At 44.0% G+C, this 26,353-nt stretch overlaps 1 protein-coding gene and 1 long non-coding RNA gene across 4 annotated transcripts in view; both read right to left on the bottom strand.

Moving 5' to 3' along the window:
- MSANTD1 (Myb/SANT DNA binding domain containing 1) overlaps window positions 1-24,148 on the bottom strand; it is a 45,088-nt gene extending 20,940 nt beyond the window's left edge. Inside the window, exons 1-2 of one of the 3 annotated variants that reach the window (XM_086889512.1) lie at window positions 24,105-24,148; window positions 12,836-12,928 (exon numbers count right to left, since the gene is read on the bottom strand). In XM_086889512.1, the coding sequence (XP_086745638.1) occupies window positions 12,836-12,928; window positions 24,105-24,120 (109 nt within the window). In that variant the 5' untranslated portion in view covers window positions 24,121-24,148. Of the gene's footprint in view, window positions 1-12,835; window positions 13,033-13,766; window positions 13,908-24,104 lie in introns of those variants that run through there. The other 2 variants (XM_023925586.2, XM_086889515.1) reach the window with 2 other exon arrangements.
- On the bottom strand, window positions 21,238-23,273 carry LOC147652921 (uncharacterized). The gene is made up of 3 exons (XR_015286916.1): window positions 23,197-23,273; window positions 22,436-22,505; window positions 21,238-22,335 (listed from the first exon to the last, which is right to left on the bottom strand). It is a non-coding gene; the product is annotated as an uncharacterized LOC147652921 (long non-coding RNA).
- Window positions 24,149-26,353: the final 2,205 nt, after the last annotated feature.

Here is a 26,353-nt window from a genome sequence, read left to right as displayed (position 1 = left end):
ATGTTTTGCTGCTGATAAGCACACACTGCAGTCCTGTCAGTATGAATTTGCCTTTGTAGGTATGTATTACTGTATGTGTATTTTGTATTCCTAGTAATTTAGATGCTATTTATGCAGCCTGTGTTCTGCCTTAGGACTGCAGCAGAAGCATTTCACCTGCTTTATGGGCAACCTAAAAGGATTATTCAACGAGTTAAAAAAAGGCTGTGAGATGCTTAGAACTGTGAATAAATTGCTTTGCTGTAAAACAAGCATTTTGAGCTGGTTTTTATATAGGGCTAAATTGTGCCAGCAGTTATATCAGAGAAGCAGGGCTTATTCATTGTATTAAACACTGCAATACAAGCGGTGGGCCAAATCCTGCCCCACTTACACTCCTGACAATAATCTTCCACAAAAGAGTGAGATGCAGGAACTGCATTAATTCCAGCAGTACGACCAGCTAAACAGAAAGATGTTCATTTCCTACAGTCCCAATAGAACCGTGTTATGTAAAATATAAATAAATAATACACAGACCTTTCTTATTATTATTTTTCTGTTTCAGCAATAACGACCTCACTGCAGGGCATTTCCTGAAGATTAATGACAGGCAGGGGTTAATGGCCTGAGGCTCACCCAGTCAGTCGTTAATCCCCAGGAAATGTTCTGTGCCTCAATCCTTAATGCTTAAGTATCCTATAAATTGTAAGTCTTCTCATAACCACATCCTTGATCTTAACAATAGTTTAAAAATGCACGGCTTGGTTTGCATCCTGGAGATGGCAAAGAGAGCACATAATGTTCCTAAAAGGTACACTAGTGACATTTGTGGGACCATTGCCTTCTTTCTATTTTATTTATTCTACTGTATATTACAAAAGGCACAACAGCATACCATAGAACAAGGTGGGGGTATGGGGGGGCGGGATAGAATTACATCTAGTTTACATAGGAACTTCCACTGATCCAACCCTGAACATCTCTGCCAGAAATATACCTGCTGAGTCACTGCCTTCCTAAGGGAAAAAATAAAAAGGAGAGAAAAAAAGAAAAAATCCCCTAGCTTCCAAATAACTGCTTTTAACTACTAATATGACAGCCTAGCAACTATTACCTTTAAAAATGTGTAAATAGCAGCATATGTTGTGGTGATGATCTTGCATGGTTTGTCTCTTGGGTGGCCAGCTGGGAGACGTCACATGATCAGGGGACAGATGGTGGTCAGAAGAGGATCAGCTGATGACACATTCATTTTATTAATTTATTGTTTTGTTTTGAAATTCCCATCACCTAACCTTGGGCTTCAGGCAGCTCTTTTCATGAAACCATACCAACCTCAGCTGCCTGTGGTCGCAGCCAGCTGGGGATCACCAGGACAAGTTTTAGGAAGTAACGCAGAATCCAAGAGGAAAATACCATGGCCTTGGGTCTAACTTGGAACTAACATGTGCCACTGTAAAGCCAGGCTTGCTTTTCAACCTTTAATCATCCATTAGAGGTTTGTTTTTCTCCCTCAGACTTTAAACCACCTACGTTGTGAAAATGCCGATTAACACCACTAAAACCCATAGTATGATACACACAACTTGTCAAAACCCAAAGATATGTGTGGTCTCTGCTTTAAGGATATTTTTAATCCGGTTTCAAGTACAACAAGCAGGACAGTGTGGGTGAAAACCTTTCCAGCTGCACCAAGTTTTTCCTGTCCTAGTCCACAGCTATTCCTTCCCCTCTCCATCCACATGTGCCTGGCATATGTGCAGCTGCTCCTTGTGCTCCACGCTGGCCCCCAGACCCCGGGATCCCGCAGGAGGGGGGCAGTTGTTTCCCTGTGAAATTCACATCTCAACTTTTCTATATGCTGTTTCCTATTAGTGTACTTGACAGACTGATATAGTGGTATAGTGCTATTTAACATCTGTTATATAAAAGAAATGCTTTCTAATAATACGTCTCTTATTCCCCTCCTTCAGCACCTGAAGGGAATCTGAGCTTCAAGGACTCAGGTCCTACCCCCTCCTCTGAAAAAGTCGTTGATAATAATTATGGAGACCCCACATGCCTCACCAAAGCACATGTGCCAAGTGCTTGATGAAGTGACTGTTTTCCTACGTGGGTCTGAAAGCAAGAGAAGTTTTTTTATCCCCAAATAATTCCTGCACTCTTTGCCAAAGCCAGGGGAGGGAAAATACACCTCACCAAGCTGTGCCTCTCTGCTGATGTTCAGCAGACCTGTGCAGTCCCTAGGCATCACTGAGCCCTTGTCTGGGTCCCCGAGTTGGGATGAACAGCTAGGACAGGACCAGCAAACCTTTCAGGGGAAGAGCAGCTCTGTGTCAGCAAGAGCAGACCCTGCCCAGGATGGGGGCACCAGGAGGAGAAACTCTATTAGCATTCAGCTGCTTCTTGCCCCTCCCAGGTTAGAGGCCAGTCAAGATTTATCATCTGCCTCAAAGACTGGCTGGTCACCGAGCCCAGAATAACTGCTGACATGACAAGCTGCAGCTCTGCCTGCCTGAAGGCACTGATACCCCTCCTGCACACCCCTCTGACACTGATGGCAGTCCTCCAGCACCAGCTCCCTCCAGACCAAGGACCAACCTGGCACCGAGCACCACGCAAGGAGCTGAAGCTGCAACTGTTCTCCTCAATACAATAAGGGTATTAAGTCTCACAAACCAATGATATACATAGCAGGGCTAATGGGTACACCTTTGTATGTGACTTCAATCTGTAGGGGAAAGTTGTTCTCCACTCTCCTGCTCACCCCGGTCCTTCCTCTTATGGGCACTGCTGTGACAAGTTCAGAAGATACTCTTGTGAACACTTCACTGTTCTTGAGTATCTCACTTGTGCCTTTCCTCTCAATGCACACCACCTCAGAGGAACATGAATTTAATGATCCTCTTGCAAATCTGTTCTTCATATCATCTGTCTAAACACCCTACCTTTTTTGCAATCATTATATATCAGCTTGAATAATAGCTCTCACAGCTGTTCCACTTTTCATGGTGATCTCTAAAGATAACAAACCTCAAACAGGCTAGAAGGGTTTATAATTTGCAGCTGTGGATCTAATGAAGTTCCCCTCTAAATACTGCTCTCACAGAGTTTAGATAACTCCATTAATCCTTACATATCTGTTGACTAAACCTCAGGTGATCTGTGCTAACTGACTGTGTGTACAGCCTTCAGCTTTGCAAGGATGGGCTCATGCATGCCAAATAAAACTTCCTTTAGCCAAGTTTTAGGGGATGGTGTTTTCCCCTGTGCCTGCAGGGGAATAACGGCTCCAGTCACTCAAGCACCAGACCCAGCCCACTAACTGAGCCCTTACATTGTGATTACAGAAGAGCATGTCCAATCCTGCTGGTGGGGACTGTGGTAGAAGTCAGGCAGAAACTTCTGGGCAAATCAGAATTTATTCCACTTGGATACAAGAGATTTCTCCAGCTTCTCCTAAATATACTTCTGTGTCTGAAATCCCCATGGGAGCTGTCTACAGGGATGCTGACACACAGGATGCCTACAAGGATGCTTAGAAATGGAAGAACATTAGCTTTGGTTCAGGAGAATCTTGATATCAACTGGCAGCAAACACCCTTTTAGGCAGCAACTTGGAACAGTGACACCAGGAGGAGGGGTTTCCTGCTGAAGGAGCATCACCCCTCAAAGACACAGGTCCCACCCTTCAACACATGGGTACCTCAGTAAACTATTTTGTAATGTCTTGATTACACAAAACAGAAAGAAAAAAACAAACAAACAAAACCAAACACCAAACAACACTGCTTTCACCCTTTGTGTTTGGGGCAAGCTGTTAAAAGCGAGATTGTCCAAAGAACAGGCTGGTCACCACTCCTTGCAATCCTCTGGTCCAGCCCACCAGGAGCTTATACATGTGGGTAATAACAAATCTTGGAACTGGATAGTGACTGCAGAGCATGTGTTCATTCTCTGGGAATTTCAGTGCAGACACACCTTGATAACGCTGCTTAAAAGGGTGCAGTGCTGTGTATGTGTTTGTCTAAAATCATTTGGAGTTTGGATTGTGAGGGGATACTCCTGCCCCACGCTTCCCTATCCACTGGGCTAGAAGAGAATTATGGGTTTAGTATCTCTGACTGCTGCCTACTGCAGTCAGATTAAATGCAATGCCAGTACAGAGAGGCTGGGGAACAAGACACTGGAGAGCAGCAACTGTGAAAAAGGACTCAGGAGTCCTGGCCCATGACAAGTTGAATAGGAGTCAGCAGTGCCCTGGCAGACAGGAAGGACATCCATGTGCTGGAGTGGATCTGTGTAGATCCCTTCCAACTCATGGTCCTTAGGTGATACTATCATCCTCATCCTCTGTGAGACAAGAAATACTCTGTGAAATACTCTGTGGGAGAGGAAATATTCTTCTAGTACTTCTGAACATCTTGGCCAGAGAAGATAGGCTGGGACAGTTGATCAGGAGGAGAAGCTGCCCTTTTTTCTCCTCCATAAAACCAACAATGAAGCTGCTGTGCTCAGAAGAGTTCTGGAAAGAAGGTGCTCATGCAGAGGTAGGGAAGCACCTTGCAGGCAGTGGTGCCTGGCTTAGGAACTCCAGTGAGATCTTTGCACTGTTCAGACTGCCAGTCCCCTTGGGTGATGGGGTCATGGGGGTTTGTAAAGGCTCAGAAGCAACAGGAAACCACAGGGCTGTGAGCACAGAGCCATCATGTCAGTGTTGTGGAACTGCACACAGACACAGCTCATGCCACCCTACTGCCTGTGAGGGAATTTTAACAGCACAGCAGCATTTGCAAAGGAAGCCCAGAGCTATCAAAACTGCAGGAGGGTCTTTTACAAATACAGAACAAAAAAAAATTATTCAGGCTGAGGAAAAACAGTAGGTGTCTCGAGATATATACAGGAGAGACCAGAAGGGACAAGTGCCAGCAACACATCACTGAGCAAAGGCCATTGCATGGTTGGATAGTTTTTATGTACATCTAAAATGTATAACACCTGCCCAGAATTCTGACAACAGAAATGGGTGCTGTGGAGGAGGCTGGCTGAAGGGAAGGCATCCTGGCTGACATGGGGCAGAGAAGATTTTGGTATGACAAAACACTTAGAACAAAGACAAGATAAAATGAATGTTTCCACACAAACACCCTGCCACGGGGCTGTCTGAGTGACAGGTCTCCCTGATGGTGGAGCAGGGCACTGGACAGATCAGGAGGAGCCCTGTATTCAGGGAAGGTGCAGGTGAGCCAGAGGAAGCTGGAGAGGTTTTTTATTTTATTTTGCAAGAAGCGTCCTGCTTAAATATCACTGTATTCAGAACATTTCCCAAAAGCATTTTGATCTTGCTGAACTGGCAGATTCTGACCAAAAATATCTCCTTTGCCTATTTTAGTAGTAACCATGGAAGCCAGCTTTGCACCGACATTCAGTTGGAGAGAGGATGGCGAGAGACAGCGAGGTGAATGCAGACAAGCTGGGAAATGAGGCTTCAGCAGTTTTTGTGGTCAGATCAGGAAGTATTAGCAGGCAAGGGGGAGAACTGGAATTACATGGGGCTTTAGAAGAAGGAGCTCATGGACTGCAGGGAACCCAGAGAACTCACTGTTTGGAGAAACCAGGTACAGATTGATATGTTCATAGTAATTAGATTAAAAATTACAATACTGAGATTTTTTTTTTAATTACTTTATTATTTTAAGTTTAGCAGAATCACAGACACTTGTGCTGCAGACCTTAGTTTAGCATATTGGAGAGGGAAAAAAAATTCCCTTATGTCCAGAAGGTACAAGTAATCACTGCCCAAACGTCTGGCACTTACAATATTATGCAGGCAGGATGCCAAACTAGATGGACTTTGAGTCACACATGTTCCTAAATTTTCAAGCATACAGGAAAAGACAGGCCATATTATTAAATATTTAGTTATATAATATTGAAAGCAAAGCACATCAATTCTACATGTGTCATACTCCATTTATAACAAACAGAGAATTTCCTGGATTTCCTCTTAAGAAATAATTTGAAGGTCCTTAGCATATGGAACAACTCTGCAGTACGTAGTATCAGACATACTCCTTTTTCTGGCAAACAAGCAATAAATCGTATTACAATGAAAATCGCTCAGTTCCCATTGAATGGTTTCCCAAATCCCACTTGAAAGAAATTATTTTGGCCCTGCTTACAGGGGTTAGTCAATAAGTCCCCCTGCCCTGTTCGGTTTTTAGCACATTTGAGCAAGTTTCATGCTGAAAAGTGTCTGATTCATCAAAAACTGCTCCTACAACGCTGTGCAAACATTGCTCTTCCAGAAGCAAATTCCCCCGAGAACCTGTCCTAAACGCTCCGCTTTAGACACAAAGCGTGAATTAATCCAGTTTGGATTTGAGATGTACGGCACAAGAAGAGCAGTGTACCCCGTGTGCCGGTGCCGTGACTCAGCAGGGCAGGAGGGAGCAGCCGTGTCCCGGCAGGACAGGACAGGCGAGCGGCTCCGCTGTGCGCATCGCCTGCGCCCCGGCAGAGCCAGCGCTGCTCGGCCGCCCTCGCTGACTGCAGGGGGAGAGGCGGTGGCGTTCAGAGCATGGCCAGAGGGGTGATCCATGCGGATCCCGAGCGAGGGGCAGCCCCGGAGCGGGGCTGCTGCCGGGGCTCTGTGCCCAGCGCCTTCCAGCCCGCTGCTCCTCCGCAGGGAACGGCGCTGCGGGCCCTTTTCCAGCAGCCTCAGAGGAACTGCAGCGCAAGTTGCTGGCAATTCGCTGCCAGAAGCCCGGCCTCGCTGCTCACAGCCTGCTACTGGCTTGGCAGCCTGCTGCATCCACCGCACAGCTGTTTGCATCCCCGCACCGCCTGCCCCTGCCTCCCCGCCAAGGCTGGCACAGGGCGAGGCCGGAGCAGCCCCTTGTCATCCCTGCCCAGGGCACCCTGCAGCCCAGCCGCGGGCAGAACCTCCCTCCGGCTGGGGGGACAGCCATGGGATTAGCTCCTGCTCTTCTGCATGTTAATCACCCACACGGCTTCAAAATAAAATGCATTCAAATCCAAAGATGTCTGCCAAATGGAGAAAGGCAGAAAAGCTCCTGCCTATCTTGCGTCTCTGCTTGGGGACCCAAGGCTACCCCCAGTTGCAGCTCTTTCCCCTAACAAGGGTTCAGTCAGCTCTGGAGCCCCTCAGAGGGAAACTTAAAGATTTTTAAAAAAATATTTCAGATAAAATATTTAGGGCGCTGGAGATTTTCATATCAGTTCATAAAAGATTTAAATACTAAAATGTAAATGGTGTTTTGGGTATTACTGCAAGGCAGCCTCAGGAACGGGAATTCAAGAAAAGTGTTGCAACCTATGAAGCTCAGACAGTACTCTTGAAAGTATACTTAAAAGCCTGCCTCATCTGAGAGCTGCTATAAAGGTGAGTAACACCAAATTCACCAGCACCCTCCTGCTGTGACAGAAAATAAGCATATCTGCTTCAGTGGCTGTTAGTGGAAGTTGAGACCATAAAAACAGGCAGATACCATTTCTGGGATGGGCTGACAGCAAAATCACCCATCCCACAGCATCCATGTCCTTACATTGGAAGCATATCCATGTCACAAGTGAACTACACTTTATTCCCAATGCTCAAACTGTTTCAGGAGAGTGAAGTTCCCTAAGAGCTACTGATGGGGCCCATGAAGTCCTATGTGGTCTGTGTTTGCAAATCCTTGCCCCAAAAGGATGAGTTCTGCCTCTGTGCAGATGATCCACAAATTCAGCTACTACGACACTGGGCAGCATCTCCAGACAAACACAGGATTGGGAACTTAAGCATCAACTCTCAGCTCTTGGGATAGGCAGGAGGATAGGCAGGACCCATCTCAGCGTAGAAAGGTTTATTGCAATATGCATGTGTAACTTTGCCTCTTTTAGCAGAGAGGTTTGCAGTATTTGGGGTCCTGTGATTCTGATGCCTGGAGAGTCTACCCAGAACAGAGGCTAGACAGTGTTAAAGGAATAAATTGGGAATGTATTAAAAAGGCCCTCAAAGGATACAGCTTGGGCAGTACAAGAGCCTGGCCGAGGCTACACCCAAGATGGACCACAGGTCACACATTTCCACACTTTTATAAAAGTTTTGGTCCATTTACATACTGGGGTTAATTGTCCAGTTACAGCTTCAGGTTATGAAGTCACATCCTCCCGGACTGCTCTCCTCAGTTTGCTGTTATTTATACTTTTTAGGCCTGAAGCTACAATGTTGTCCTTGATTCTTGGGCTGGAAAAGGATTGTTTTGTCTAAATAAACTGTGAGGAAAACTTGCTAACACTTTATATGAACTTCAGAGTTACATTCTAATACAGTACAGAATCTGGAAAATAGAAAAGCTAAAACTTAAGCCATCAATCCTTCTTGGTTAAAAGATAGTCTTGTTCCTTGGTCATCCCAGGGACAGCCAGGAGGGACCATCTACCCCTCTCACATCCAAGTGTGCCCCTCCAGCCAGCCTTCTGTCTCAGGACCCAACATCTCCCCTCGCTGCCTTCACTGTAAGCCTGGACTGCAAGTGCTGTTATGTTCCTCATTGACTCCTGGCTTCCTCCAGCTGTTTTCCCCTCACATTGGCTCTATGCTATTTATCACACACTCCTCTGCTCCAATCACTTTCCACCCACCAGGCTTCAGTTTATATTCCAGCCTTAAAATGCCCCTCTGATCCAGGCATTATCTTGCATTGTTCTGACTAAATCTAAACCAAGGAGTGTGTCCTTGCATCCTCTCTTGGCTGCAGTGCAATGCTGCCAGCAAACCCATCAGCCCAAGGACACATTTCCCAGCTGGCACAGGAGCCCATCTGCCTCCTTTGGTAAGTTCTCCTGAACTAATGCACATCCACAAACCACATTCGGATGCAAACTTCTCCAGGTTCAAGACCAGCTGTCCAGTACCACCAGTGGTTTTAAAATCTTGTTGGGTGCTTTTATTTCAAGGTGGCATTCATTGTTGTAGCCCAGAGGATGTGCCCCAAGTTTAGGCCTGTGCAGGGAAAACAGCATCATTTGCTTGGCTAGAAATACCCACTGCAGTGTGGTTATTCACAGAATTATAGACTGTCTCGACTGGGGAAGGGCCCATCAGGATTTTCAACTCCCTGCTATTCAGAGGACTACCAAAAACTGAGCCATATAGCCAAGAGCATCGTCCAGACACTCTATGAACTCAGTCAGGCTTAGTGCCATGACCACTTTTCTGGAGCCTGTTCAGTGACTGACCACCCTCTCAGTGAAGAATCCCTTTTCTAATGTCCAGTCTGAACTTCCCCTGATGCACATCTGGATGCAAGCAAAGCTAAGACTGCACCAAAAGGAGTGTATCTGCCATCATCCATTTCTCAGCTGAGTCAATCATGCAAGTGCAATCAAAAAGATTAATTTAAATTATGGATTAACTGGCCTCAGTTCACCTGTAGCAGATTAGCAAGCACTCAAATTACTTCTTTTTGGCAGAAAAGCTGCCTCCAGTAAGTCAGCAAAGATTTTTCTGAAGAGTAACAAAACTGAAGAGCTATGGACCAGATTTTCGGTACTGAAGAGCTGAACCTATTTGCAGCTGGGCTTCATAGGGGACCAGGTATATAGAGCTTAAATAAGAAACCTAACTGGGGTGTTTGAGGGGGAAGAGCAGACCTGAAGTGCATGGAACCTAAAAACACACAGATGCAGGAGACACTCACCATGAAGATGCAAGTACAGACAAGTTGTCTGAAGGGAGTCCATGGCAGATGTGAATGGCACCAGGGAATTCTAATTTTATTTCATCCCTGATCATTCAGCTGACAGATTTCTGTATAGCCAGAAAGATCCCCATGTTCTTAGCAAGTCTTCAAGTGCTCAGAAAGTTTGGATTCTTTTGTTACCAAACACAGATTTCATGACTGTAGGACAAGGGACCTAAACAAAGAAACAAGGAACCACCATCTGATTGCAGAGAAATGAGACTAAACAATTTACAGCAAATCAAACCAGTTCACAGCACAGTGTCTCATTCTCTTTTAGTGGCCAGTGTTTTCCATTCTCTGTGCAAACAGGACACAGTGTTTCTCAGGGGAGGCACTCTTGTGCAACTGCTATTAGAGGCAATTGGCCAACTCCAAAGGACTTAAAAAGTCAGCCCTCTTCTCCCCCCACCTCACTCCCCTTATTGTAAAAACTACTTGGACTGGATTTAGCTCCTCTTTTGCTGTGATTTTAAAAGAGCTCAACAGCCTGATCCACAAACCTTGCCAAGCACGGGCAGAAAAAACACAACTGCCTCTTGTCAGCATCTCACCAGCCATACAGATGAAAATATTCCCCACGCTGACTTTAATGCCTGGTAGCAATATCCCAGTGGCTGAAGCCACTCAAGCAGACCAAAAATGCATCAGTCTAAAACATTCAATGCTTGTGTCATGGTTTTCTCCATTTGCAGCTTCTTTCCTCTCTGCACACTGCACTTCATGGTAACTGGACAGGCAGATTATATTAAAGCTCATGCCTCCTCTGTCAAATGATTTCTCATCAAGTCTCAGCAGGAACTAATTGAAGATTAAACTAATCATTCCTTGAGGCCTCTTCTGGAGTGTTTTATCACTTTTTGCGAATCCATTAAGGAGAACTTAAGTGAAGTGCTGATCTGGCAGGACCACTGAACACAAGCTGGAGTGACTGGACAATCCAACACACATGTGAGAAACAAGGGCTTCAGACATTCTCTATAAGTGAGACAAGACCAACCTTCATCCATTTCTTCTGGCTGTAAAAACCAGCTTAACAAAATGGCGATAAGTGTTTTCCAAAATAACATTCTGCCTTCCTGAAAACAAAGGAGCAAGTCTGACAAGAGCTGTTTGATGTTACACAAAATATTCCTGCAGAATTCTCTGATCTTCTCTGCCTGAAATCTGGAGAATACCACAAGCAGCCACCAATTACCAGACCACTGTAGCTTGTGTTGATCCCTGCTTTAACCTGCTTCCACAATAGCCAAATTCTTCCATAGACTGATCTGTAGCTTCATTCCTGACCTCTGATCCACCCAGAGCCTCTCTGGGTATTGTACACAGCTATCAGATAACAACAATTGACATCCAGGCTTCCTCCAGCCTCGGGGTAAAAGCCATAACCACTGGGGCATGGCAGACCCCCAGATGAAAAAAATTAATGTACTTTTTCTGCAGTGCCTTGCAGGGTTAAAGGAGTCATTTATCCAGATATGAAAGCTGAAAGAAAGGTCCAAAAACCTTTTTTTTTGTTTTGAAGCAACTGAAAACACCCCCTGGAATGGCAGAACCAGACGCTTCACTCAGTAATAAAATTCATGGTCCCAAAAGCAGAATCACACTTACACTTACTAGTGTTTGCTTTGAAAAAACTACACATTTTCAAGCCTCTTCTACTGTAAAAGCAGAAGAGAACCCTGAATATTGGTTACCACAACTATAAGGATTATTTTGAGAGTATTTTATACATCTCATCACTGTAAATGTTTTAGAAACATTTTTGTGCTATATTCTACTCTGCCTCCCTATGTTGTTTTTATCTTACAAGTGAGAACTCCTTAAGGCAGGCATCACATACAAGTTCCCATCTAAGCATTTAAAATACTACAGTCAGTGTGAGTTTCTGGAATCAGTCAAAGTTTCTGGAACCACTCTCACTTTTAAGATAATTTAGATGCCTCTCACTACTTTCAACGTGCTGCAATACAAGAAAGCAAGATCAGCTTTGGTTTAGATTATTAGCATAATATGATTGCAGTGCACTCAGAAATGGTAAAAAAATCAACCCTCTTTCATTCCCAATTGCTCAATTCAGTATGAAACCACAGTAAAACTGTAAGCAAATCTTGTGAATTTGTTTTCATTTGAACTTGACAGAGCCAGCATCTGTGTCGCTATTTATTTATACACGCACATATAAATACACACAGTCTTTATACACATGTATATATACACACATTCACATTATTTTACCTGGTTGCTTTCTAACAGTAACTATTCCAACGTAAGTCTTGGAATAGGAAAAGAAAGAACAGCTGAAGCAAGACCAGGCCCAGGGAAAGGTCTCTACAGCCACATTAAACCTCACAAAGTGGAAGAGCATCGTATTTGCCCTCCAATAACTCAGAAATGCATTGCATGTCCTTACAGACTGCACCATCTCAGGACAAAACCAAAAATCAAAACCATGCTTGGACTCCACAAGTTGTTTTTCTGTGTTCTGTAGTGTTACATAAGGATCACCGAAAAACGAAATTACTTTGCCTGTCTTTAAAGCAGTAATCTCATCAGGGAATTGTGCAGGTAAAAGCTTGGGGAAATATTAAGTCCAATATGGAGCTGCAAGAACGCTTGTCCCCCCATGAGGCACAAAAAGTTGCTGGACTCTTAAAACTATGAAGAAAAAAAGCACATTTTAAAATACACCTCTCCAGCGTACTGGCTAAAATCTCTGAAATGGACCATCCACAGAGCACCCCCAGAGCCAGTGTATCAGAAGGAATCAAAAGGTTCAAGGATAAAGCACTGACCAGTTAAACCCTGTGAAAACTCAGGTCAGTGATCACAGAGAGCAGATGTGACATCAGGGGCTCCTGTGCCCAGGAGGTTCCAGCCTGTGAAGGGACTGAAACAGTGCCCAGCTTGACCTCCTCTGGCTGAGGAGACAACACAGCACTTCTACACACTCAGAAGTTCCAGCCCTGAACCACTTTGCTCCATTTCCTTCCCCAGTTTTTCAGAGGAGCAGGAGGAAAGCACAGGCTCAACACACAAACTCGCATTTTTTTACAGTTTTGCAACTTTAAGAACTTTATGGTGCGGAAGAGAAGCTTCAGTACCTGCTGTCCTCGGAACAGAAGATCCTCCATGAGCCTTCAAGTCAACACAGGACTCCTCACAGCAGATCACTGACCCAGAGCAGAACTTCACATCTGGGGAGAGAGAGTTTGGCAGGACAAGGCACCAGGTGGGGAGGGGAGTGAGGAGACAGCTCGTAGCAGCCCAGAAGGGTCACCCATGCTCTTCCAGGGGTATCCTGAAAAGGTCTCACAAGGTGGGTTTGGTTTAGTTTTCAAACTCTAGCCTTTCAAACTGCACCAACAAAGGCCTTCCCCATTCCCATCATAATTAACCTGAATCAGCCCATAAGCCTTCAACAAACTCTTTCCTGTGTGCTGGAAACACAGCTGCTCACTTGAAGCCTAAAGGATACGACAGACACTCTCATCTGCACATCTCACCACTGCCAACAAAAGATGTCTCTTTAAAAGTCATTCAAGTTTCACCCAGGGCACCAGCAGGTTTCATTTTTCCCAACTTTTCTCATCTGCCCAACTTTTCCATTAGCAAGTTAACACTCAATGCTCAGCCTGCTGTCCTTCAGAGAATCACAAATCTTTCTTTAACATATGGTGGGTCCTGAAGGTACTGTAATCTCTATTTTACACAAGGAGAAGGCAGAGACAAGCAAAGGGGGGAATTTCTAAAGCTTCTAAATGACTGTGAAATTTAGACTGTGAAAAGTAATTTTCAAAAGAGAATTGGACACTCCAGAGCTGAAGTTAACCTTGCACGTCCTTCGGTCACATCTCACAATGAAACACCCTCAATTCACTTCAGGCAAGGTCCTCAAAGCCACACAGGGACCTGAAGAGTATCACAACAGGAAATTCCAAGTCTAAAATGCAGACCTAAATGAGCCATGACTTCTCCCCTCCTCCATCCTAACAGTCCACAGGAACCAACTTTTTCACCAAAACATTTGGGTACCTCAAGTTTTCCTTCCTCCATGCTGAGATCCAAACATTGTGGCCAAGCTGAACTTCTCAGCACTGATGCCTGTGCAGCCCCCTCGGGTCTGGGGAGTCGTGGGCACGGCCAGCCCTCCTCAGCTGGCTCTGGTGTCGGTGTGAGGGAGCAGTCACTCCCAGTTCCATTTAAAGATGTGGCTGGGGGATGAGGGTGTGGCTGGGGTGGCACCAAAACAGCACCAGCTGCCAGGGCAAGGTGGTTGCATCCTCTCCCCGTGGATAGAGGCACTGGGTTTGGACTCTGCCTCCAGGGCTGGTTTTGATTTTTATCCAGAGATGTTTTAATGCAAATTTTATAGTAAGCAGCCTCGGGAATGCTGCCAGATACCTGCTCCCCACCTCCCTTTAGGTAGGCAGCAGTCAGGCCCTCACTTGCTTCTCCTCTCCGGGTCTGCGAATCCTTCCCTGCACCATGGCACAACTTCAATAGGAAGGGCTGAGAGGTTGCCTACAGCCTGGGAAGGGACAGGTGGATTTGAATATCCCTTGGGAGAAGGAGGACCCAAACCCAAGTTCGACCACTTCTGAGATGAGTATTAAAACCATTAAGTTATTATATGAAAACCACCACACCAATCATTTGTATCTTAAGCAGCAAGTGCAAGGCTGTGAGCTCAGACCTGAGCAGCAGGGGCAGGTTTGACTCACCTGGCCGGGTTTGGAGCTTGCAGAGTGTGGGAGCTCTCATGGGATGCAGCGTGAGAGCTGGCATGGGGACACAGGTGGAAAAAGGGTCTCCAGGAGTCTGGGCAGACACCAAGAGAAGGACTGTGGAGGGAACCAGATCCTGCAAACAACATCTGTTCCCACCATTTGAAGTGCCAACCTTATTTTAGGGTTAAAATATCAAACTAAAATCTCTCTTATCACCACCAAAGTGCTTTTACCTTGAATTTTTAAGCGTTTGTTTAAGCTGAGGTTAAAAAGAGTCTGGGCTCCTTGGCTAAGCAGATCATAAAACTCTCTGCAGTACCATACACTATAGAAAGTTTCTAAGTTTTCCCAACAATTGTGTGCCTAGTTAGCTTCTTGCTCCTTCTTCATCCTCAGAGCTTAGCTGCAAAAGTTTAACTAAAGGCATTTCTTAAAGAAATTTTTAGAGTAGCTGTTAAAAACACACTGGCTAACAGATCAGAGTAGCTATTAGCCAGTGTGTTTTTATCACAACCCAGCATAATAAAGTATCAGCTAGCTGTACATTTCATTGTTAGGAAAAAGGCTTTAATTAAAAGAGCAAGTCCACACGTGCGTTTTTAAATATTGTGAGCCTGATTTTCTTCAAATTCGTTGTTTCTTCCAATTCTTTAGATCTGTATTTGAAAGAAGAGCAGGCAGCACTATTTGGAAGTTGCAAATAAGTATTTTGAGAAAAAAAAAAATCTCACAGAAACAGACTAGCCCTAAAAATAGGAGGTATGAGGTAGAAAAGTAGCACTTTTTGATAAAACAGAGGTGTCCCTCTAAATAAGGATAGATGAATAGGCTGAGTAAATAGAAATATTTGCAATTCATTTTAGATATTTAGCAAGATATTTTTGTAAGTAGATGTACAAGATCTCTGGAATTTGTTTCAGGCCCATTCAGAAATAAAATCTGACACAAAACTTGGATTTAGGTTTCAGACTTATCTCGGTGACACAGTCATTAGTTTATCCAGCAGCATTAAAAAAGAACAGCAAGTGCCCTAAACTTCCTCCCACAGATTAAGAAAGCTAGAGGTAAAATTCTCTGTCATTCCACCCTGATGATTTTTAGACAGAATTTCCCACTCACCTTAGCAAGGTGATAATTAAAAAATCTCTGCCAAGGAACACAACCTCCTCACTGGACCCCCACAGCTCTGAACACACCTGCTGCTGGAATTTGATATCCTGCATCTAGAGCATCACAAAGTGTTGGGGAGACTTGTGTTAGGAAAAAGTACACAGTTGCACAGAGATTAAGCTCCTTTTTTAAAGTGTTGTTGTTTTGTTTTTTTAATCGTCCTAAGGAAAAAGAAGAGTGAATTCTGGATTTTGCCAAGTCTGAACATAAGGACACAGACACAGCTTATGGTCCGTCCAGCCAAGCACCTGATGGCTACAGAATAACACACTGTTGTGTCTCCAGTGGCTTGCTGCAGCTGTTTTTTCTGCATTTGCAGTGGTGTGGGAGCATTACAAAGTTTAATATTGCTTTTGTCTTTTGGAGAGCAATGCCAGCCAATTCTCTTTGCACTATCACATTATTTAATCAAATATCCAAAAATTAATTATACCACATGCCAATACAGAGCGCAGTTTTATTGGCCCTAAGTCAGGGTTAGGTTGTGCTTTTGTAACTAGAACTCTCTCTAAATATGCTCAGCTTGAATGAGCTGTACCCTCTGCCTGTTGAGAGGGATTTCCCATGGGCATTTCACAGGATGGATCCACACCCCACAGGGGATATCTGAGCTCAGGGCTTTTTTTCCCCACAGCACCCCAAGGTGCAGATCAGAGCTTGCCCGATATCCACAGCAGTTGCTGTATTTTCTGTCAGTGTGTGTTCTGCACCACAAAGAAAGAGAATCCAGACTGCAGAAAACCCTGCTGCACACACCATCACTTTCCTCTGAACCCCGCTGTGAGGAAAGCCTTTGTGCCCACTGTGTCACTCCCCCAGCACGGGCTGCCACCCAAGGCTGGTGCCACCTCCACCCCTTACTCAGAGGCAAGGAAGCTCTCGTTGTGTCCTTTCTTCTCTTTCACATCTCAGTTGAGAATTTCCCTGCTTGGCACTGGAGCTCAGCATTGATTTAACTCCCCACAATCTGGCAGTGTTTGTTTTCTCAGACCAACCTCCACCATTCTCCCAAAATATGGAAGGAAGCAAAGACCACATGAGGAAAATCCAACAGTCGCACACAGCACTCACCAGCCCGTCGTTCACGCCAGCCCACACCACCTTCAAACCCCTCAGCCCAGCTGCCAGGCAGATATCCCAGCGAGATGGACATTCCCTGCAGAGCTTCAACCACACTGTCACTTCTGTGGTTGCAAAATACAGCTAAAATCTGAAAAAATATCCCCTCTACTTCACACTCTGTCTAGGTCAGTCGCCAAAGATGCTCCACATGAGATTGCTGGTACAGCACTCAGTAGCCCTAAGAAGCAGAAACTCCCAATGAATGCTAAAAAAAGACAGTTTCTACTCAGATTTAAGCTATGTCCCTTGACAGAAAGGGTGGTTCATCAGGAGACTGGTCTGGCCTCTCAAACAAATACATCAAATTCTAAATATTATTTGATTTGATCCAAATGGATGCCTTTTCTGAGCACTAACCAAGATAAACCTGTGTGCTTCAAACAAGAAGCAGCATCAGACTTGCAAATATCTTTTGCATAGACCAGGGCAGCACCTCAGCTTTTCTCTTCTGACAGTCCTAGTCTCAGTCAGAGAGTGCCCAGAGCCTTCCCAGTTCCCCTGGCTCCCAGAGAACAGTCTCTAGGATGTATTGTAATATATTATATTGTAATATTGAAATATTTGATGTTAAATGGTTATGTGGATCACTGAAGGCATCTCCCACTGATTTGTGATGTTTCAATAACTTTAAAAGCAAGAAAATAACATGCATCAAGCAATGAAAATGAAGGATTTTTTTCCTACATGGACTATAGAACAAATTTTGGGCCACTTAAAACAGACATCCTCAATTAAAATTGTATCTGGCTACAATGAGGTACTGCTTTTGTTATGACTGAGTCATTATTGCACAGACTCGATTTTTAGTATGGGAAAAAAGGGAGTTCAATGGTATGGAATTATTTCTCAAAGTAAGGAAAACTGATATAACAAAAGGGAAGAATTCCTTTAACTATGGCTGTATGAGGGATTTTGTCAGCCCAATTATTCTGCAACAGAAACAACCATGAACTCTTCTCTCCCAATGATTACCTCAACCATCTCTCTGAACAGTATGAGCAAAAAATTCCTCTGTACCTTCCTTCCTTTAATGAGGACTATGGGAAACAGCAGAGACATCAGACACTTTACATGCTTACCTCTCCCCATATGTCCCACAGATGCCAAAACTCAAAAAATTTCCCCTCCCTGATGTCAAAATAAATATGAAAAAGGATTTTCACAAACATAAAAGAGACAGGGGAAGGGAAAATTGGGCAGCTTTTCAGTGGGTATGATAGATAATTCAGATGCAACCCAAAAAAAAATGTTTTAGAATCTAGCTCAGTTTTCAGGATGAGTGACACTGCTGAACAAGGGGGGAATGCACAATAGGTGGTGTAACAAGAGTAGGACAGCTGTCTACTGACATGTAGGCAGAGCTGAACAAGCTTTATGCATTCAGGGACCAGACAGTTCTCTGGCAGCATTTGAGAAACACATGAAACACATGAAAAAGCTGTGTGCTGTGGTGCCAGCAGGAGTAGAGTCTGGACATGGTGATCTCAGGGGTCCTTTCCAACCTGTGTTTAAATCTCTTGGCAGAGAAACCCTTCTGTGCCTATGACCATCCTTGCAGCTTTCATATGTCCTATTTCTCCTTCTGTATTCAAGACAATTATTACACTGTGCAACACTTGGGCATATTGTGGATTTACACACAAACCTTTTTTTGGTTTTATTTTAGGTCTTCTTTAACATGTTTTACATCCTATTTTATCATCCTGATCACTTCTAAGGATAGAGCTGATACCTTCCAGGAACTACTCACAATGACAACAAGATATTTTCCTGAATAGTGACATCTCTGTGGATGCCCATGTACAGTTCTTTTCCCTTTCTGCATTACATTTCAGATGTCTAGATTAGGTGAGAAAATGGAGAATATTCACAGCCAGTTTTAATTTTAACCTACCTTGAAAATTTCTTACTGAGTTTGTCAATTCTCCTTTTTTCCCTAGAGCTTTAGTAAATAATTTAACAATAGAGAAACCAACAGAGATTCTTGCCACCTGGTGTTGTCCTGCAATTTGAAAAAGGATGACTCAATCCCACCCTCTATTTTACCTTTACCTAATTAGAACCATTATCAGTTCAAAACTACAGGAACACATTCCCCCTTTTATTTCTTGACTGTTTAGGGGGTTTGATGACTATTGATAAGGGACCTTGGAAGTCCAGCTATGCCTTATGGGCTGAATCACCTCTGCACAAGGGCTGCTAGGCTTCAAAGTACACAGATATGTGACAGCTTCCTTCCACAAAGTTCATTTTTACATTGAGCCAATATCATATTTACAAGCCTTCATTTTATTTTCCATAAATTTGACCAAGGCAAGCTTGATTTACAAGTGTACCCAGCCCTTTAAACATCAGTTGCATTTGCCACCTTTACTTGCCACATAAATTATTTAGTTCATATCAAAGGAAACCATTAATTTAGAAACTCCACATTTGGGACTCTTGGGTGGCTACCATGGCTACCACCTATTTTTATCAATAGTATTACGCATTTATCCAATTGTTCTAAACCTGTTCTGCTGACACTTCAGTTTAAAACACAATTTCAGATGCTTTCAGATACCAAAATTCTCCAGAAAAGAGAGCTCCCTGAGATGTTTTATAATGAACAGCAAAGCAAAGACTTATTTAGCCTTGCTGTAACAGCCCTCTGTACTTTGAGTGCTCTTATTGCACTGCAATTGCCTATCAAGCCTGCTGATGGACAGGCTCCCTACCCTTCATGTGTTTCAAGGGGTTTTCTCATTGTTTCTATGAGTTTTGCAAGTTGCTCCTCAGAATTGATTTGCCTGCCTTGTTTAACTTGCCTTATTTAACTTGCCTGTATGCTCCTTTCTATTTTCTCTGTTCAAACACAACCTCCACTTTCTGAAAGATGTCTTTGCACTCCTAACATCATTCTGCTCTTCTACTGAACAACACCAGCTTTTCAGAGTCCTCCTCAAACCTTTTGATAGAAGAGGATACAAGCTTCTTTGAGCTCATGTTATAAAGTCTTCTCACCTGTTGATCAGCTGCCTGTTCTCTGCAAGTATCTTACCCTTTTAGCTGCTCCTTTGAACAGCAAAATTCATATAATCATTCATATATTTACCTATTCCACCTCTTAAAAATTGTATTGTTGGCACAGAGACAAGAGAACTGAGTTTGTCGTGGTCATTGCACATTGCTCTGGGTTAAAATCAGCATTGTCTTTTCCCCATTACATTAAATCACAGAATCATAGAACAATTTTATGTTGTTTCACATTCCTGCGTTGCTTTCCCTGTTGTCTCTCACATCAAGGTCTTTCTCCTTTTCTCAGTTCAGTATCTTTGGTATTTCTCCATTTACCTCTGCAGAAAATCCCATTCTTCCCTTGGGCTTCACTGATCTCTCTGGATAAAAAGCGTCTCAAACAAATACAAGTCTCCCCTCCAAATTAAATTGCTCCACTTGGCAAGGCAAGGGCAGCCCATATTTCCAAAACAGACTCCTCATATTTTCTCAGCCAGAATTTTGATGGAGATTTTTCCAGACAGTTTCATGACCATGTTTCAGTCATCACTGTGCAATGGTACCAATTACAAACACAGTCAACATCAACACTGCCACCTCCATGCCTCCCTGAGACAAGAAATGTATTCCTTTAGCCTCTTTTTCCTTTGTTTCCCACAAGAGAGCTGAAGCTCCCTGGAAGGGCAGTTTTTTCACACCTCCAGGATAGCTTGGATGACTATCCTAAGAAGATTAGCTTTTGTAATGCTTCCTAAAAACCACCGTAAGGAGGATCACTGACATGGATGACTGATTTTCATCCAGGAGATTCTAGCATTGTTCCACTATCTCATGCATTTACTAGGATTTCACTTCCTTCTGGAGCCTCAAGGGAAATTTCATAATCAGCACACCTGGTATGTGTAGTATAAATAATTAAGGGGATGCCCTCTCTAACGATCAGTGCAGAAAGGCTGTTCTGCTGCAAGAAACAGCCTGGATCACAGCCCTGCTAGAAAAAAGAACTATTGGGATTGTAAGATCCTTTCCATTTCCAGACTCAAAAAACTTCACGAACATTTTCTGAACCAAATGGAGTCAAGGTAGAGGGAATTCTCAATCAGCGTGTTTATGAGCGGTTTCAACATTATTCTTTCTATGCTGTCAGCATAAATGGTACTTTGTCACCTTTCTTCTATCCCACAATTTAATTTATTGCTTGCCTTAAGAAAAAAGATCATGACACCAATTTAGCTTATAATCACATCAAGAAAAACACTTTATGTGACAAATCTGGCAATAAGCCAGCATTGCATAAACTGGTTTGATAACAAAAATAGGGCAGACCATATAAAAGAGGATAGAGATCATGAGACGCCCTCCACTCTTGGCTTTATCAGCAGTTGTTCAGCAGTTTGCAGGAGCAGTAGCTGTTGCAGCCCAGACTCTGGTGCTGCTCTTTGGTGGATTTTCCCCCAGAAATTAAGAGCCTCAAATTCCTCACAAAGTGGACATTAGAAGAAGGAATTACTTTATTATCATAAATGGATAAAATATGCAGGACATACAGATTCATGTCTGACAGCTCACACTAACATGGTGGTAACATCTGCACAATTTTGATCTGAAAGGGTTCTTTTGATTGGTTTGGAGTTTTTTCCCCTGAAAGTAAAGCCCCTCCATAGCTGGACATTGATTGTATATCTATAAATTTTCACTTAAGTGCTTCATGCCTTTCTCTGCTTTACCAAAATAACCCTTTGTTCTGAATTTTTCTTTCTGCTACCTTTGATCAATCCCTTGTCATAATCTGTATTTATGACTTACTCTACAGATCCCTCTTTGGAAATATTTCTTTTCTTTCCCTAAACCCAAACTCAAATTTTACTTTAAAGCTTCTAAAAGAAGTTTTATCATATCATGTGGTTCAATTTATGGTGCCATCTGTAACTAAAGTACAGCACAGTAAATGACATATTTATGCTTCGGAATCCAGTTTTGCAGATAACAGAGGTTAAGCAGCTCATTTAAATATGCCTCTTTGATACATAACTAAAATAGATTCAAACAGTGAGATTTGTTCACCATCATTACTCCCACTTTCAAACACATTAATTGGATACAGGAAGTCAGATCAAGAAAGTCAGCTTCTCATCATGGACTGTGTTTTAAATTCTGATTTTCTTTTTACAGCTAAAAAAATTATAATGAATCATAATATCAAAATATTAGACTTGATATGACCGGCACCAGACATGCAACATTGTGTAAATACACTCTCACCCTTTCAACTTGCCCAGCTACCTCAGGTCCATCTGAAGCTCTTACGTGTTTTTCTAAAGCAGATTTGAAAGACCTATGACTAATTAAATCTATTGCTATTAGTGTGGGTAGGCCATACTTAAATTAAAATTTTAATGAGTTATGAACCATAAGCATATTCATTACCAGAATTTCTCTCTTTCTAGAACATAATTGGATACTATAATTGGACTGATGGGGCACATCCTTACACCTGCACGTTGCTTCAGGGGGACTCAGCTTGCATGCAAGGATCCTCTAGAACCTTCTGAAGCACGAGAAAGCTTCACAGGATTACAGTCATTCTGTCAAGACAAATAAAGACTCGCCTTAACCTTCTTAACTTCATCTTGGTAACATCAAAACCTTACCCCTCAATCTCGAAAAAGAGAAGGAAAGAGTTACCAAGGTAGAAGGATCCAGGCACCCCATGATAAAATTCAGTATTTGGTTTCAGCACAGGCCTCTTCTTATCCTTCACCGAGCAGCAGGATGCAGGGGATGTGTTAAACCAGCAAAAAATGGGTTTCAGTTTAGGAGGGCCCTGGGCACGTCTGGAGTGAACAGCCCATAGAAAGCCTTCACAGGCTGAGCAATATTTTCCCCCTCTTTGAGAAGAAAATGTGTGACTTGAAAAGGCACAGAACAGATTTACCTCCACGGAACGAGGACAGCTTCAGTGAAAACTCAGCACACCTTTCTCCTCTGCCTGCTCCAGTGGGACCCCTCAGTCCCCTGGGGCTCTGAGCCCACTGACACCCCCGTGCTCCCAAGCCCTGGGGACTGAGGGGTTAATGCAGCTCGCAGGCATACATTAAACTGAGCATTCCACAGAAATACCATCCTGAGCCAGCAGCCCAGAAGGAACAGCCAAGCTGACAGGTTCTGTGTGCGGGCAACAGGCAAAGACAGCGGCTTTGGAGATCAGCAGCGATGGGGCACTCGGGAACCCTCAGAAACCCACGGCACAGAAAAGCAGCCATTGTATGAAAAACACCCTGGAAAGCCATTTATGCAGCATTAGCTGTGAAAGTTGTACTTGGCTTTAAGCAGACTCATTTCGAGTTCTACCAGCTGTTTGAAAGACAAAATACTTCCTCATTCATTTTAAAAGCTGTGGCTCTGTCCCCCCCTCTCTTTGCATAACTTGTGGTAAAGACACACACCTAGAGGAGAATATAGGTCCTGTGGCTGTGAGTATCCCAGACACTGATCTCTACCAGGATATATAAACCAGAGCTTTAGCAATCTCTCAGGACTCTGCTGTAAAAGCAATTGGAGCTGCAATTAACAACAGCACATCTTAGGATAGGGAAAGACTTCTAACTAGAAGCTAATTAGGAGGGCAAACACTGAAGCTTGTTAGCTGAGATGCTAATGAGAATTATACTTGAGTGGCAGCAGACTAGCTATTCAGAGTTAATTAGAAACCTCAGCTGATAGCATATTGCTCTTAAGAGCTTTCAAAACAAACAACTGGAAAAACTGTCCTGCAGCTAAGGATCCAGCATGCCATGTTGAGTAATTCCTGGGCACAGGGAACAGCCAGAGGATTACACTTAAGGCATCGGGGCAATTTAACAGCATGTGGAAATGGAAGAGAGGAGGTTTTTAGGAGGTGCACACTCCCGTGGATTTTCAAAGGATCTGTTCACCCGTGGGTGGCAGCCCTGCATTACACAGTGCTGGTGAAGAAGCACCCAGCTGCACCCCAGGGTGAGCGGGGGAGCTGCCACATGCCCAAAGAATCCTCACCAGCCTTGTGCAGAGGTGGGATAAGGACCTGGGCTGGCTCAACAGCAGCTGGCAGCTTTCATATTCCCATCCCCAGCCTCTCCCACCCCAGCCCTCAGCTCTCATCCAGGAAAGCTGCTGCTGGGAGCTGTACCAGGTGAAGCTGCAGCTGTGTGCAAGTTGCTCTCACCATTCCTTTGCCTTCCTGGGGCACGGGAGGGGTTTGCTCTCCCCCTTTCTTCGTGCAGTGAGGGGACAAAGAGTAAATCAGGGTACTTAGACGGGAAAAACCTGTTAAATGTAACATGGCTGCAACGGGGATGGTGAAGTGTGGCCTTACCTGGGCTGAGTTGCATGGCTGATTCCTGCTCTCAGCAGAGCCCGGGAGGCTGAGCAAGGGGGCTGCGTGTTTAAATGTTTCCTCTGTGCCTGATTGGAAGCTCAAGAGCCAGTCAGGGGCAGGGGAGAGGCTGCTAAACTCAAAGTAGGCTGCTTGTTTCAGGAAAAGGTTGGATACTGGAGAACCTCCACACTGCGCTCATGAAAGCTAATGGAAAACGTTCAGTCTCACAGGGGAGAGAAATGCTCCAGAATAATTGGGGGATTTTCAGTTTTGCAGAGGCCCTGTTTGCATTAAAACTTGCAGCAATTTAACCAAAACCTGGTTTTAATTCTATTTATTGAAACCAATTGCAAACCCATGTGGATACTCTTAAACAGATTCAGCTTTCGTAAAGAAAAAACACTGCAAATCAGATTTCAATTAAAGCACAGAGAAGCAAAATGTTTTTACACAAATGGTTTTACACCAGTGTAATTAAATAGATTTCAAAGTTTAACTTTAGTTTAACTAAAGATTTCAAAGTTTAACTTAAAACAAATGTGACTTTTATGCAGATGTGACCTGGCAGTCGCTGGCTGTTGGTATATTGGAGGGTTGGGAATTTTGCATACTGAAACCTCCCTGTGAGAGTCTTGGGAGCAAATAGCTGTAAATGCACCCTTCACACAAGCTTTTAGTATCTGCAGTGGTGTGTGAAAGTATAAAAATTAAGAGTAGATACATTGTCAACTGCAATCCATACATCTATTTCTTTCTTAAAGGAAAAAAACATCCTGGTGCATAAGCAGTACGCTGAAGAGACAAATTTACTTCACTAGAGCTTTGGGAACCCTCATTTTCACTCAATTTATTTGAAGCAAGAGTCCTGGATTGTGGTTATTCAGGTTTAACAGGACTTGGAAATGCTGACTGAAGCTAGAGGCAAAATTCCCCCCACACCAGAGTGATGTAGCTCTGGGCTTGACCATGCAGCAGCTCGCTGGAGATGATCCCAGCCACAGCCACACAGCTGGGCTCAGCAGGAGCAGTCCACTGGTGACCAGGACATGATGGGGGGTTTCACAAACCATTTCAAAATCCAAACTCACAAGTGGCTGGTGCCTGCCATCCCAGAGCTGGATGCATGGGCTGGGGGTCACTTGCACAGCTGCTCTGGGTTTAGTGCAAAGAGTAATAAGCTGCTTGGCAACTCAAAACAGGCTAAATAGAAAAGCAGAAGAGATTTAAGTAACTCATATTAATGCTTCAGAGAAGATTTGCTAGTGGTAGGGATAGTGGTACCTGTAGGCAGTGCTAACAAAATGCCTGGACACAATCCAGCCAGCACAGCACCACAATGAAAGGCAGCTGCTGTCCTCTCCACCCCTCATCACTTACGGCTTCTGGTAGATTTTCCCTGTAAGAAAGACTCTGAAAGAAGCCTTCCCAGAGCTGCAGCCCGGCTTGGAAGCAAATCAGGGCAAGGCTCTGGGTGTTTCTGAGGCTTATATTTCTGAGAGCAAGCAGGTAGAGCTGTAGGAACAGGTGGGCAGAGCTTGGATTTGGCCACAGACTTGTTTGCATCTGTCTTCCCTTTGTGACTGTCCCAGTGCCTGGAGTGGAAGGCTGGGACACTGGTGTCGGACACAGCATCATCCACAGGGTGTGTATCTCCAAGGAGTGCTGGGCAGCAATGCCAGTGCCTGAGCTGACAGTAAATTGACCATTAAAAGGTCATTTTAGTTTTCTCAGAATCATAGCTAAAAACTGAGTCCTCTGCATACTTTATGTTACTTTGCTAAGTAATCTCCTTGCTCCTCAGACTTCCTGAATACAGCAATAATCTTCCCCCACAAATGGATTCAGGAGGATGACACACAGTCTTTTAACCTAGCAAGCAAACTTTAACTTTCCCCATTTGTTGTGTGTGCTTGTTGCCATCTTCCCTCTGCAGGGATAAATGTACAGCTCTAACCCTGAATTTCATCTTTGTTTACTGTCTCCTGACTGTGAATCCCTTTCAGTATTGCTAACTTCACACTGGCTTGCACACAGCATCCAACTCTGCAAGAGCCCAATTTTCCTTTCAGGCTGATGATCTCCTGCTGCAGCAGCATCAGCTCCCCCTGCCAAGGAGCCCTCCCTGCCAGCCCTTCTCTCCTGGCCCATGCTGTACACCTGCAGCAAAACTACACAATCTGTGGCAGATTTTACCTCTTTTTCTCCCCCAGAACTGGGCTGCTGCTTGGCTCTCATTGCAGCTCCCT

The sequence above is a fragment of the Cyanistes caeruleus genome, chromosome 5, assembly GCF_971803275.1.
Source record: "Cyanistes caeruleus chromosome 5, bCyaCae1.hap1.1, whole genome shotgun sequence".
Lineage (NCBI taxonomy): Eukaryota > Metazoa > Chordata > Aves > Passeriformes > Paridae > Cyanistes > Cyanistes caeruleus.
This window is presented reverse-complemented; position numbering and strand designations above follow the sequence as displayed.